Here is a 16217-nt window from a genome sequence, read left to right on the forward strand (position 1 = left end):
CTCTGATTGATTATATGGAGCACACAGTCCAAACCTGCTGATGTCAGGCCTGCGGAGCACGTCACATGACACCTCTGATGATGCCTGTGACCTGCACGACTTGCAGGAAGGGTGACATCACAGATTAAACAACACACACACACATACGCTCACACGCACTTATACACGGCCTGTATGCATGCATATTCATATTAGCCTTGAAATGATAAGTGGACTGGCAGGAAATTAATCTTTATCAGATATAAACAGTTAAGAGGAAACATGGAGAGACATTGCGGTTCACAGATTACATCTTAATCACTAAGGCACCTTAACGCAGTTGTTAAAAACATTACATTCTGTTATATATGGCACTAAACACAATTTTTCAGTGTTTTCTGAAAAACAAATTTATTATTCAAGGCAATAAGTGACAGATTAATCAATAAGTCTTCTTTTTTAAATATATTTCCAAGACAATTCAGTTCCACAATCTATCCCATTTATCCCCAAGTACGCTGCTAATTAATAATCTTCCCATTTCAACGCCACCTTGCAAACTCCAGTTATCACCTCTCTTCTACCAATCTCTTCAAAAAGCTAAAAACTGAATCGGCCACAAACCTCTGGCTCCATAATTAATGTGATCTTTCGCTGGGGCCAGGGCTGTGAAGAAATATTCAAAAACATTGCAGCATAGTTATTTGATGACACCAGAATCTCACAGTAGTGTTGGGTAGGCTTCGTGCGACAGGCTTGGCTTGTGGTTAACACTGTTTCACTTCTCATCAAACCATTCCAGACCACTGTGGCTAAGTTGGGGAGAGACCATCCCCCCCATCAAGACAGAAAAGCCTCAACAGAAGATTAAGCTTTCACAGTCATTCTTAATGTATTGTCATCTGCAATGCCCTCTTAGGCACGGCTATCCACTTCACAGCCACCTCTTAATAACCTCTGAATAGATAACAAAGATGCCCCAACATGTGGCAACAATCAAGTGAAACTGAATATCCTGGGATCAAATGAGAAACATAAACCCAGTGGTGGGTCCATCTTTACAAACTTGTGTCACGTAGCCAAGCATTGTTTGAACCCGCAGAACTTTATATTAAATTCTAGTGGGGAACCCAGGGTTTACAAAGACACCAAATATGTCAGGCTGAATTTTGGGGAAATGTGTATAAAATGACGCATAGGACATCTAAAACATTCCCATCTGACGCAACGCTGCAGCCATAAAAATCACGCCATTTTGGGTTTGAATATATTACTTACTGTGAGAATAGCATCACCACAATAAAACACTGGAAGGACTACACACAGAATGTTACATATAGGGCAGGGTGAGGGTTAACGTGTGGGGGAAAAATGAGAGAGACGGGGGAATTCAGGGCGAAATCAAGACTTCAAGAGATTGAAAGCCAAAAGCGTATGCAAAAGAGGGGGAAGCACCACTTGAACAGGAATTAATGACAGTGACAAACCCAATGTATACAAAGCAGATGAGTGCAAATAAACTGTAGTCAAAATGACTCAGGTTATTAATCACAGCATAACAGTTTATAGAAAAATATGTACATGAAGCCACACTGGCAAAACAGCTTTTAATGCACCATTAATAGCTATGCTTGAGTAGTAACTGGCTGTAAAAAGTAATTAAGGAGAGTGATACAACAGAGAATGGAAATAGGAAAAGGTTCCAACAAAGAGCAACAAAGCCACAAATCTTTTCAAATCATTTAAGCAACAAGATTTTGAGACCAACAGACAACAGGAGAGTGATGAAAAAGCTGCGTGACCTCGTTACTGACAGATGTCCATTAAGCAGGGGTGGGTGATATGGCCCCAAATAGTATCCTGTTATTTCAGGGTAATTCTGCGATAATTCTTGAGAAAATATTGAGTACGACTTGCCAAAGATTCTGCGCGGCTGAGCCAGTTTAGTTTGTTTGTTTTACAACTCAAAATAGCTGTTGAGCTCTCCTCTCAGGATTTTTGGCACCCCTCGTACTCAACTTGATGCCTGAGGTGGTGGAATGAGTTTGTTGATTTGCCCTCTTTTGTTGTTACAGTTATCTTGCACTTCTTACATATTAGTGTGCGCTGTTGTTCATCCTTTTCCTTCCAAGCAGCCATGCTTGCTGTTGCTGTGTGTAACATTGCCGTTAGTATTTTACATTATTAAATCCAATCCATTAAAAATTATACCAGCAGTATTGTGGACAATATGACTATGACACATCTGTACCATAAGGACAAGATTGCGATGTAACACAGTGTGGTAACCTCCGGGACAGGAGGGGGAAATATGTTGACTAAAACTCATGATTGCAGTGATCACTGATGCTGCATGGGATAAAAGGGAGGTCTGAGTAATCGCTCATCTCTTACACATACTGAAACACACGCACACACAGGCAGACAGACACACAGTCACACACACAGACACACGAGACAGAGATTAGGTCTCTTCCTGAGAGCTGAAAGGAAGCAGAAGTGAGAGAGACAGTGACCAGTGCACTGCACAGTGTAACTTCCTATTCAAGAGTAGCGTGCAGACACACAAAATGAAAAGAAAAAAAATATATCACATATATGCATATGAATAAGAATTACATGCATGCATATAAACATTAAGGACCAGATAAACTTAAAAAACACTCAAATACAAATACAATTTATCTGGAGGCAAATTTAAAAAAAAAATGTACAAACTGGGAAATCAATGCCCCCATTTCATCAGATTTCATCAGAGACAGGAAGTGAGGATAATGGGCATTTCACTCGTAACTGACACACAAAAAAAGCCACATCCACATGTAATATAAAAAGTAGCACACAAGCAACTTCAATGCAACCATGCATCTAAGCAAAAACCGACCAAACTAAAACGACATAGTTTTTATCTGCAAGGCTGGCAGTTCAGCAGCCACTGCCAGCCAGTCAGATTTCGGATGCAGGTTGTGACCGTTTACCTGAACTAACAAGACATATGCAGTTATTCAGGCCATATATGCAACATGCAGAAAATAAAAAGTAAAGAGGAGCTGAAACAACACAACACGGGAGCAAGCAACCACACGGAGCATGTGTGGTTGGACAAAGTGGTGGACAAGAAGCAAATGACAGAGAAAGTTCATCTAAGTGGCAGGTTTAATTTTCTTTGGGCTTTATTTAGGTCGAGAAAATGCGCTGAGGGGCATTCTTTCATCAAATCCGAGCGAAAGAGAGGAAGAGGAGGCGTGTGGATGTGTGGAGTGAGGAAGGGAAGAAACAGAGAGCGGGAGATAAACATACGGGAGAAAGCGAAAAAGGAAATGCGTGACAAGTAAGCCAAAAATGTGCCAGACAGATTCACAAAAAGAGACACATATTCAACAGCAGGCACTACAGGGGGTCGGGCAAGTGTGTGCATGAGAGGGGGGGCGTGGGGGTTGCTGGGTTAAGCCAGGCTACAGATGCAGCAGAGCAGACAGGCATCTGTCCTGTACATCTGCCATAGCGTCTACAGCAGAGTGGGGCTGTCACAAGACCCCCTGTACACACACACGCAAATGCGCGCACACACACACACACACACAGTGGAGGGGTATACTAATACACACATGCACTGTGAAATAGCTCAATTAAGATGATCAGACTGCAATTAGTGCGTGCCCTTGTGAATCACAAAAGGTAGATTACGCACATCCGTGGTGTCAGGCTCGGGTTAAGACATTAACAATCAGCCGGCTCAGGCTGCTCACACTCCTTTTAAATCTTCATGTGTGAGTCCAGGAGAGGTGATCCACAGACAAGTGCCTGCTCAGTGTGTGATGTCTGATCTCCAGAAGGCCCTTGTGAACCTCTAAAACACCGATGGGAGGTTGCCTCAAACGACAGGATCTTGCACAAACTTGTGCGAGATCTCAGCTCTTGTTTTTGTTTTGTTTTTTTACGACCTAAAACAGTATGAAAACAAAGCGCAGTGCGTTTTGTCACAGTGACAGAACTGCGCCGACAGCATCGACAGCCAACGAGGGAAAAAACAAATGTTTAGAATTTACAGTCAGTGGAAGCTGAGTGGCAGATTAAGACAATTTTGGGGCAGTGAGACAGGAAATTCACAACATGGAAAAAATGTAGAAGAAAATGATTCAAGAAAATAAGATCTTAAATGCAAGTGTGCAATTCGAGACCAAACAGCAGCCTGGGCCAATTAGAGGTCATCCGTGTTTTATTGTAGTTTGAATTTGGGGATTTTTTGACAAAGGAGCAGATAACGAACAGGCTGTTTCCATCTGAGGCGATGGATTCTGCAGAGCTGGCCCTTCCTCTGTTGTTTGGGAGAATAAGCCCTTGAAGGGGCGGCTCCCCTAACAGAGGAGGCAGCTTATCCAGCCTGTACGTTCATGTGTTGTGTCTGTTTGTGTGTGTGTGTGTCTGAATGTAAAATGTGTGTGCGTGCGTCTCTGTGTATGTGTGTCATGTATTGTATTTCCAGTCGAGTAGCCTTCCTGACAGGGCGGCCCTGCAGGACCCGAAGAGCTTTAGCTGCCCTAAAAAGCCCCTGCAGGACGGTGCGCTGTTTTAGCTGTCTGTGCTGCTGCCTGACAGAAAGTCATGGGGCTGTTGTTGCTGCAAGAACGGGGACAAGTGGGTGTGAGTGAACATGCAGACATGAGGACACTGGACCAGATACAAAGAGACAAACACAAAGAACACGACACTGTGATTCACAGGGGTAGAAAAGACACACACACACACACACACGAAAGGAGTTGTGTTTTGCGCCTTTCAGCTGCTGGGTAAAGAGTGTTTTGTGTCAGTCATATTTCTGGCCATCAAAACCATCAGACAAATGGAGGGGCCAGTGCAAGCCAGCGGACTGGCAGCACATGAATGAAGAGGGGGACACATCAAAAGGTGCTTGGGCCCCTTTTTCCAAAACCATGCTCGGCTGTTCCAGGCAATACGCAACCCCTCATTTTCCCCGCTGAGCGCCACGCGCGAAAGACGAGCGCATGCACACACAAACGTGCAGGCAAACCCGTGCCCGTTCCCAGTGACAAAGAAAAACACCAGCGAGCAAACAAGTGCATACACACACACACACACACACACATTTACCCTGCAGCACACACAAATCTCCAGAAGCAAACCCACAACATCCATCAACATTATGTGTTCACCCAAATGTTGCTCCAAATGACTTGGAACAAACATGAGAGGGACAGAATAATCAAAAACTTGCAGCGCTGCTAGTCAAAGCCATGCTGAATGCAGCGCACAGCACAGCGCACACAGAGTACAAGCTTAGACTGCAAGTCCTCGCAAAAGGTGAATTATCGCTTTTCTGGCTTGTTTCTCTACAAAGGACTGTAAGACATGGGGTTTATTTCAACACAAACATATTAAAGCATGTCATAGAGGACTTTAGAGTGAAAAACTACAGAGATCTAACTAATGAACAACCAATAGCAGAACGAAATGATGTAATACAGCAGTGGTCAACAGATAACAGCTGTCCAATGGTGGAAGTGTGTTCGATCAAGCCAGCACTACACAGTCAAACTACACACGCAATGTTGCTGCTTTGGCAAGTTAACATGCAGTTGTTGTTGTTGTTGTTGTTGTGGCAACAACATGCAGCCAATCTACGCTATATTTATTCTGCGGTCAGTGCAGTTGCATTTTTTAACTGAATCATCACTTCTAGAAATCACCAGCAGCTCCTCAGGGCCCCATCGATGATGAGATGGGCCAACTGTGAGTTTTATAAATGTGTTTGTTTGTTTTCCGATTCGCGCATATATTTTGATGTCTTGATGTGAATCCAATCAGAAATCCGAACGTTTTTGATGGGCCACGTGCCCCTTGTGAGAAAAACCATGATCTTTGTAAAATTCTGTTGATGAAGACGATAAGTAAAACATGACTGTCTTTTCAGGGAAGTTAGTAACTTTGGAAAAACCAGCAAAAGTAGGCTAGATTTTAAAAGTAAGCAACTAAAAAATACAATCCCCTCCCTTCACGCCGCCCTCCAAAGCCGACCCCCCAAAACACATGAATATTCACTGCCTGACGACTGCTGAGAGAGCGCTGGGGAGAGGAGAAGTGATGAGAAGAGTGGTTCTTTTAATAAATACATAAAGCTAGCATGTTGGTATTGGGAAATTTCAGCTGCGCTTTCTCTGCCCTTCCTGCATGACTAGCTCACTCTAGCTTTAGCAACACATCTGCCTGGCCTTGTGGAAGACTCCAGTCGTGCGCAGTGAGTGCACAGGTAGGCAGGTACGTAGGTAGATGGGAAGGTAGGCCATCCAATCATTGCATCCGGAGTGAATGAAAAGATTGGATGGGCTTATTACAGGCCCACATCAGCCACAGATGCTGATTGGATGGATATAAATGTAATAATGTAATGCAACAAAAGATGCATCTAAAATACATTAGATACACACATAGGTGGTATTTTACTCTTTCTTGAATTAGTGCACTTAAAAGAATGTGTATAGTCTGCACACGGGTGGACATACAAATACCACCATGACAACAAAACAAAGTCTTGAAAGAAGAAAAAGCTGTGTGTGTGTGTGTGTGTGTGTGTGTGTGTACAAGCTCACCTTGTTAGGCGCTGTGGCTGAGGGCGCTCCCCGAACTTCCTGCAAAGACACAAAGTGAGAAGAAAACATGAGTGGGCTGGCTATCAACCACAAACACACACACAGAGTAAACACTGCATTACACAATGGTGCACCTACACACACACACACACACACACACACACACACACACTCACACACTCACACACTCACACACACACACATAACACACATAACACACATAACACACACAACACACACACAGGCTTGTCAATGTGGCCTTGATGGTGTGTAGCAACACGGTGCTCAAACAAAGGCAAGTGACAGGACGTATCTGTGTATTTTTGTGTCTTCACGGCAGCAGTAAAGTAAAAGCAGGTGTACAAAGTAGACGCTGAACTTCATTCAAACTAATTCCTGTCTATGGCGTGCCAATACAGGTTGTGCATCAGGAAAAAAAAAACCTTCTTGTTTCAGATTTCATGAATCATTACAGATACTTTTACTATCATATTTCAGAATAACATAAAGACAGACTAATTTAACAATTGGAGATGGTGAACACCACATGAAACATAATAATGAGGCACGGATGAACTGAGAGAGTGCTTATCTAGCTTTAAACAGCGAATAGAAATAGAAAATAGAAAATATGGCATTAAATCCACTAAGAGGGAAACGCTAATAAAAATAACAAACTGATAACAACAGCAACAGCTTTTCAGGCTTCATGTGTGCTGATCTAAATTGTAAAAATGGGACAAGGGCATCATTTGCTGCTTCCAGTTCAATGGTGGATAATAGCTGAGGGCAGATTTCGCTTGGTCCAAGGCAACATGCAGCATTTTGAAAAGTAGTACCGCTGGGATATAACAAGGTAAATACTTCTGGATTGTAAAAGATATGAGATGCTGCACTCATTCTATCACTTGATAGTGCTTTAAAAACGAACAGCGGGTGGTGAAACAAAACTCACTTTAACAGGAAGAACGTTCATTTAAATTTGTATGCAAACACACCAACTTTTTCTTCTGATTCGTCTCTAAAAACGAGACACTGAAAACAAGTGACACCTCTATCAGCATTACCAACAGCAACCAATTATACGAAGGGAAAATACTTCTCAAATTGATTGCAACGTTTAGCTAAATTCTTAGTAGATGGAAAATTGGATGGAAAGCGCTTCAGCTGTTTTCTAAATAAGTCTGCTGCCTGTCCACAGTGTACCCCACATGACACACAGGAAACACAGTTCAACTTTCCGCTAAGTATTTCAATCAACCTGTTTGGCAGTTAGCGCTTGCAGTGCCGCAGGTTGCCTAGCTGCACTGAGCCCCCCTGACACTCTAGAAAATCTAAAGAAAAGCAAGCAGTGATTCATGTCATCTAAACCCAAAACCGGGAAGATGACGCATGCATAGCAGCTCTTTTAACTCTTCGAGTATTTCTACATTTCCGTGATGCCTTCTCTCTGCAAATCTGGATGTTGAGCCCCTTTCTGAGCTTCACATCTTCATTACCGTCATTTCCACTCGTGTCAGCGCCATGTACCTTGATTCACTATAAAGATTCTGTCCTAAAATTCACCTTGTTGGAAGCTTCACACATCAGCAACGTGTGCTTGAGTCATAACTGAAAACTCTTAGTCATTAATTGCATGTAAGAGGAAACCACTGCAAACACCACATGTATAGTAAAAGGCCATAAACTTACAGCATATCACAGCTGAGGATGACTATTTGCTGATCAACTTCTATTTACTTTATTGTTAAAGCAGTGACATGTACAACCTGTTACAAGCAATAGTCTAGCCCACGCACTTTGAGCCTTTTCCTGAGTAATAACACATCAAGACAACATGAAAACAGCATCACAAGGCAATACCTAGAATTACTGCCTTGCGGTTGTCTGCCTCCGCCAACAACTTAAGCTGCAGTTTACATCCATATCCATCCAGACTATGCAAAGACTTTGAAGTAATTTAATAAAAGATATTAAGTGGGGCAAAATAGGTTTTCACTATTTGGACATGTATGATGAATAATTTCCAGTGAAAAAACATGCTGTCTTTAGTTACAGACTATTTTTTCAGAGTACAGAGGACTGAGAGGCAGCTTCTTGACATAGTGCGACGACAACTGCAGCATCAGCAAACCAATGCTTCAACGTGGATGCGTCACACTCGTCTTCAAGCTGGCAGCACAGAAGATCTACACAGTCACCAAAGTTCCAAGGTGAACACCCAAAATTAGACTCAAAAATTCAGTATCTGACCAGTTGTGAAATATGGTCACAATCTGCCCTTCTGTTCCTCAGTCATGGTGTTGAATAACGGGCAAAGTTTTTACACAACATTATGATGTCACAGTTGACCTTTGACATTTTGGATATAAAATATCATCAGTTTATTTGATCATATGAGACACTTACATGAAATTCTATCATTATTACAGTAAGAAATTTTTAGTTATGGTCAAAAACGTGCTTTGTGAGGTCACAGTGACCTCTGACAGCCGAATTCTAATCAGTTCGTCCTTGAGTCCAAGTGAGTTTCTGTGCCAAATTTGAAGAACTTTCCTCGAGGCGTTCCCGAGAAAATCACGTTTGTGAGATTGGGACATATGTCCCTGTGGACAACCTGAAAACATGGCGCCTCCAGCCATGGTTGATGTCAGCACAGAGGCTTAAAAAGGGACAGAAACTTATTTGAACAAATTTAAACAGTTTTTTGTCCCATTTTTTCCTTAAGAACATAACTGAATTTTAAAACATTTGATTCTTTGTTTCATTAATATGCAAATGAGCTGAAGTGGAACTTTAGACACAAAACACCTTTATTAAAAACCGATTAGGGACAATGGCCTCAACTTATGAGGTTGAGCTACTGTCAGGAACAAAAGAGTAGAAAGCAGAAGACTGGAAAGTAAGAAGAATGGAGTAGAAAAATCAACCTCCTTTCTTCAAGGTTTCTTTCACCTCAGGGTGTTAACACTGCACGCATTTGCCATTAACTGTCATTCAGTGCAAGGCCCCTGGTTCAGTGTGTCCTATGAGCCAAATAATTACAGTCTTATTAGTTTCATGCAGTCAAATTACAGTCTGTGTCTTGGCACGTGCCGAGGCAGGATTCAAAAGTGCGAGTTCAACCTGGAAAGCTTTGGCAGTGTGTCAGTTATTGACACGCTAGCCAGGTTACAGCCTGCAGCCAGCATTACCTATACAGTGAGCGCAAATGAGAAGCCAGACCTGTGAGATCCTCCCATATTGTTTACTCCTGGAAGTACTGCCACAAAATCAAACATCAGGGGTGGCAAAAAAAAAAAAAAAAAAAGCAAACTACGAAAATTGGGATATTCAGTTAATAGGCCGTTTAGGACACCAGTCCAGAACATGTAGACCAACTTCAGTCTTATAAGACATGTACTGACTGTTGGTGGTCGGTGAATTACACTTAGATTTCATTTTCCACATTATGACTTTTTCAAATAAAAAAGCTGTGTACTCCTGCACACAGTTTGGTCAGATGTCATCTTCTTCAAGACCAGGTAGCTTCACTGCCGTTAAGTTTCATTTGTGAGCTAAAAAATGCGAGTACATTTTCTATTTACTGAATGGAGAATCAATTCTGAAGTCAATCGCGGCACCAACGCTCAGAGTCACATCAATTTAGAAGAATTTCAACTGACAATCCTTTTCATTATCGATCCATCTGTCAATTATTTCTTCAATTAGTCCATTACTGCTTTTGTATATAAAATCGCAGAAAATTGTGAAAAATGCCCACTGTACTTTGTCACAGTGCGACGTGATATCTTCAACAACGGTTCATCACACATGAGAAAGAAAAACAAAAAAATCCTCACATTTGAGGAGTTGGACACAGCAGATGTTTGTTTTTCTTAAAAAATGACAGAGAGCGATGAATTGAGTAAGTGTTGCAGCTCTGAATTGAATCGTGAGATTCCCAAAGACTCCCAACCCTGTGGAACATGCTTAATTGCATAATCTTGATGTGTATTACCAGAGCTTGCTACAAACTAATTTAATTATTATCATAAACATGCAATGGCTCACTGATTACTAGCGAACTAGGAAACTTTTCAGTCAGGGGAAGCCCTATTAAGCACCACTGTAATACGCTTTGCAGCTTTGATTTTTTATGGTAAGACACTACAATTACATCTTCAGGCACGTGGCTGGAATTAAGAGGATGTCCATGTACACAGCACATGGAGGTGACTGTAGAGAGGGGAGGTGTGTGTGTGTGTGTGTGTGTGTGTGTTTATAGAGGGACACAGAGTGCGTGTGAGTCAGATTTTCTCCTTGTGTAGGATGTGGTAGGGTTGCATGCTGCTGATAAGCATGTCAATACATCTTACGTGCCATCAGTAAACAAACAGTTTGTGTGTCACTCAGTCGGTTAGGGGTTTTTGCAACGGAGCTACAGTGTGAAATTGAAAAAAGAAGCATGCAAACACAAACAGAGGGATGAAAATAGCAACCCCCCCCCCAAAAAAAAAAGCAAGGGAAAAGATGGGAAAGGGCAGGAGAAAGCAAGAGAAACTGAAAGCATGATTGGTGCAAGAGCCAGGAGGAGGGAGTGGAGGTGGAATAATTACAAAGGAGGGCAATCAATAAGGTTCCCACAGCGAAACACTGATGCCTCAACTGGCTAATGGATTCCAGACGGCTCTCTTCCCCCGTGCCCCCCCTTCAAACCTCACCCCTTCACTGCAAACAAGGAGCGATGGAGGAAAGGATACTGCGGGGAAAAAAGTGAGGGGTGAGATTAAAGGCGAGGACAGAAGAAGCAGATGGAGTGCTGTGGAGAGAGGGAGAATAGGATCAGCGCAGAGATGAAGTGAAAGGGTTTGGAGGTGGATATACAGGGAGAAAAGGAAGGTGAAATTGGGGGACAAAGGGTGCAAGAAATATGAATCCGTAGGGGTCTATTTTAAAACATTTTGAAGGATTTGTCCAAAACAAGCCATAAAGATAAATAACAGATGTTATATATATTTATAGTATGCATGCATCAAAATTCCCATCCCTAATCTCCATACCATCTTCAAGCACTTTAATGGATTATATGGACCGATTCTAGACAGTAGGGCTTTACTGTGAAGAAGCGATGTGTAAAAAGGGAGGCAAGGGCGGTCAGATGTGTTACAGCGTTGGGTTTGCAAGTTCTGTGAAAAACCACCATTTCGTATCACCTCCATGAGCTCACTTTAACACACTTGCGCGAGACACAAACACCAACGAGACAAAGCAGACCAAGCACAGGAAACCGCAAAAAGGTAAAGTTGCAAATAGAACAGAAAGGCGCGCCTGTTGCATCTGCAGTTTCTTCGGGGCAGGCTTGACTCTGAAATGGTACGCATGATGGGAAAGGTCAAGAAGTTCAAGTGGAGAACTTTGACCTCATGTACAATTGACTTATTTCAGTTGTCATAAGTTGCACAAAAGCTCAGACCATCATTCGATATCAAAATGAGTCTGACGTCTAACAAAAAGGTGAAACGAGTGCATGAAAGCAAGAAACTCACTTCTGTATTTCAATGTAATTCTGTCACACTTTGTAATTGTTTTTACTGCAAAAAGGTTTACTTTTTAATGTTTTCCAACACTTAGTTATTCATATGACCTATTTTTGTTAAATAATTATGCTTAACTTAACTTCCTCATTTCAATCCTATTTTAAAAGCAGTGAGGGCTCCATCTCATGCAGAAGTGCAAATAGTAGTTATTAAATCAGTGCTCACACACCCAAAATTTGTCTCATCTTTTCCCATTCCAAATGATGCCCTATGACGTGTGCTGCAGCAGCAAATGCGGGCGAGTGTAAGTACTAAAACAGACTATTTCTTCCTGTAGCACGCAAACAGACACTCCGGAGGTCAATGGAGGAAAAGGAAGCCCTGTTAGAAGAGGAGCTTCGTCTGATTTGCTCTCCATCCGTTATCACTACTCTCCCTTCCCTCCTCCTCCTCACCTCCTGCTTACTATCACTGATTCCGCAGGATGCAATGAAGCTGACGAGCACTGCGGCCAAACTGCAGTGGTGACAAATCAAGCGACAGGATAGGATTCACTGCAATGGGACACGGACGGCAAGAGGGTTTTTTTCCAGCAGGAAAATATTAACATAGGCACGTGCATTAAGCTCACAATTAATGAATTTCAATAGGTGGAAAGAAAGACAGACCGACAGAAATATAGAGCAAACTGATGTAGTTTTATGTCAGATTTATTTCAATATGGTTTTGTACAAAACAGGAAAAGAAAGCCAACAGCCAAAGCACCAAGCATCTTTTTTCAGAGCGACTATCAGTCCCCTCAACGGTCCATGAGCTAACTTCTTTTCTCAAGCCACTTTACATGTGTCAAGCAAACGGCTAAAATAAACAAGCATAATACAGAACAACTAGAAACTTCTTCATTCAACACTGCCCACGACAGCACTCTTTCAAATGTATTTCAGAAGTATATGATGTGAAACTGTTGAACTGGCTGCACTTCTGCCACTAAACTGATCCAGAAAAAGAATATGGGGAAGCAATCGTTTCAAAGTTCAGTGTGTCTATTTAGCAGGTTAAACTCCAACAACACTAATGCAGTATACTGGTAGTCTTGCTAAAACACAGCTTGGAAAAGTCTAAACCTATGGTCCTGCACAAATGGCCGCATTGCTAATAAATACTTCTGGGTCAACATCACTGCTTCCAAATAACACAAAAGTGGCATTAATATCACCATAAAGTATTTTAGTTGCTGAAGAAATGTACTGTAACACACACACATGCACAACCAGCATCTTTTGCACTAATCCAAACCTCTGCTGAGTCTCTGCTTTTCAAGTCTTGTAAACTACTAAACTCATTTCCCATACTTTTCTTATCCCTTCCAGGTCTGTTTATGACCCCTGAAATGGGGCCTTTTTACTTTGGCAATATCCTATTAGGAACCCGATAGGCCCATTAAACTGCTGCTGGTAGCTTACCCTGGCATGGTTACTCATGGGTAAGTGTGCCAAGGCCAGTGAAGTGGTATGTGATGAGAAACTGTTGTTCCATTTACAGTAGATGGGAGCAGTGGAAGAGGATGTCCTGACTTGGGGCTTTCACTGGGAAGTGAGAGTGATGTCATTGTTGGCTCACTGAGGTGTGCTGGTAATGCCTGTTGTGTGGTGTCTGTGTCTATCAATCCAAAACACGAGCACTGCGGCCTTAAGTTGTTCTCATGTGTATCAAAGCAGGACAACATCCGCATGATACAACCAACCCAGCCAAGATAAGGAAATCTGAGGCACACAAAACACCACAGTCAGAAAAATTTAAGACCTTCAGGGAAAATGTAGCAAATAATTTTGGTTTTAAACAGAGTTGCACCAATTAGTCAACAATCTGCAACTACTCTGATAATTGTTGTAGTCATTCTTTCCACATTTCCTGCTTCCAGCTTCTCAAATGTGAGAATCTGATGCTTTTTTGTGTGTCTCTTGACATGCCAGTTAGCCGAATATCTTGTGGTTTTTGGACTGTCGATTAAACAAATGTGAACGCGTCTCATTTGGAAATCGTAACACTATGATATCAATATTTTATGACATTTTCTGGACAAAACAACTGACTCTTCGAGAAAACAACTGGCGTATGAATCGATAATGAAAGCTATTTTTAGTTGCAGCCCTGGTTTCACATTAGTAGCACAGAATCTGGCACTGCTTCATTTATTAGAACAAAAATAGGAGGTATTCAGCAGACAATGTACGCTTATATTCCAAAAATCTTATAATATTTTTAATTTTGATACTGTTTTAAATTAATAATTACTCTGTTTTATGTAAGAACTGCTATACATTTGCAATCATCATGGATATCTTAACTCAAAGAGCCCATATAATAAAAAAAAAAAAAAAAAAGCTAAAAAAAGTCATGTCGCCGGTCCGGTATTCTAGTGTTAAGTTCATACCTGGAGTGTTTGGAGTCATCAGAGAGACAGCTTAATTCTTGCTACAGTTATGTGCAGACCAACATTAACATGCTTTATATCACTGCCACATGCTCTGCTGTTCTCTCAAAGCAAATGCAGACTAAATCCAACAAAGAAAAAACAAACGATTTTAAACGGCAACTGTCTGAAATCAGCATTTCTTGTCAGTTTGATCTTATGGACTAGAGCTGGCAGAAGCACCTTGCTTTGCTTCATCTGCTGGCTTGACTGGCTCGTGAGTGACAGAATGAGGAGCCTAACCGAACTACAGAGAGCGCTCGCCATTGGCTGAAAGTTTTCAGACAGAGAAAAACCACAGAGGTAGAACGTGGAAGTAACACACACTCGCTCCTGTCATGTCACCTGTTTGTTTGCCTGAACGCACACATTAATCTGAGACAGTGAAGGGCACATCCTTTATGGTGTAAAAGTTTGCAGCCTGAGATTTCCATTCTGACGCAACTTTGCAAACCAAGATTGTCAGCTCCTCTTTTTCAGTGACGGATTTCGTTCATCAGCCACATTGTTCCCCGTGCTGTTTGGAGCAGAGCTGCAGCCCGAGAGCCAGGGGGAAACTGATAAAAGCTCATCCATCCTGTCAACAATATTCTGAGGGAAAAATCAAATGTTTTGTAATTCATTATTAAGTATGAGGTCATTCAAACGTTAAGACTAAAGCTGAATACTGTCATTTAGGAGATTTTTACTCCTGATTGGAATTATTAGCAATTCCCAAAACAATGTTGGCTGCTTTAGAGTGTGTACACGCACGCACACATGCATGCACGCACACAAACAGATGTCCACAAACATGCAGACACTGGCACCAGACTGACACTTTAATTTCTCAGAAGCTAAACACAAGAGCAGTCAACCAGAGGGTGACAGACCATATTTCTGTGGTAGCTTATTAAAAACCAACACCTCTAACCAACTGCAGATACGACTCGAAACTCCGTACCACACCTCCCCTCAGGCCTCTTTCACAGAACGCACAAGCAACTGCAAACACTCAAGTCACAGTTAGCATCTCTTAGAAGAAAAAAAAAAACTGTCCAATCTGGACGAGAGGCTGGCTGACAGATGCAGATATCCAGTCATATAGAAATCAGAGGGGAGGTTCTTGCAGTGAAACAGAGAGAGATTCTTATCTGCAGTTTATCGGGATTAATAAACATTCTCCTTTTCAAAGTCGCTTATCTTGATTCGATCTGAAGGTTTTGGCCAGTGGCTATACATGTTAACAGTGGCCAGTGAAATGATAGCCACAATTACTGTGTAGATAGCTAAAGATTTTACTTCTAGACTAAATTCACGTAATATCAAAATGAACTTAATGCCACAGCCTGTCAGCACTCTGACAAAGATAAACAAAGACAAAAATAAGTATTCAGACTAGCTGACAGCAGCTTCTTTCAATCAAACAGACAACAAAATGTTCTAGTGTTGCATTTACATATACATATCATCTTAGCTATGTACACTGGTACGTGTTTATTGTTCATAAAATGTGTAAAACTACTTTAATTTTGTTGTTTAAGATTTTTATCTGGTTGGAACCTACTGACAAATGACTAAAATCAAACATTAGGGATGTCCTGGTCTTGTTTTATAGTCCAATAGGATATATTCCCTCATATTTAGGAATACAGCAAT

At 41.7% G+C, this 16217-nt stretch overlaps 1 protein-coding gene across 1 annotated transcript in view; it reads right to left on the minus strand.

Moving 5' to 3' along the window:
- rbpjb (recombination signal binding protein for immunoglobulin kappa J region b) overlaps positions 1-16217 on the minus strand; it is a 46206-nt gene that overhangs the window by 10454 nt on the left and 19535 nt on the right. The window contains exon 2 of the mRNA XM_041965023.1: positions 6588-6626. Within this exon, the coding sequence (XP_041820957.1) occupies positions 6588-6626 (39 nt within the window). The remainder of the gene's footprint in view (positions 1-6587; positions 6627-16217) is intronic.

Source organism: Chelmon rostratus, chromosome 23, assembly GCF_017976325.1.
Source record: "Chelmon rostratus isolate fCheRos1 chromosome 23, fCheRos1.pri, whole genome shotgun sequence".
In the NCBI taxonomy this organism is placed as follows: Eukaryota; Metazoa; Chordata; class Actinopteri; order Chaetodontiformes; family Chaetodontidae; genus Chelmon; species Chelmon rostratus.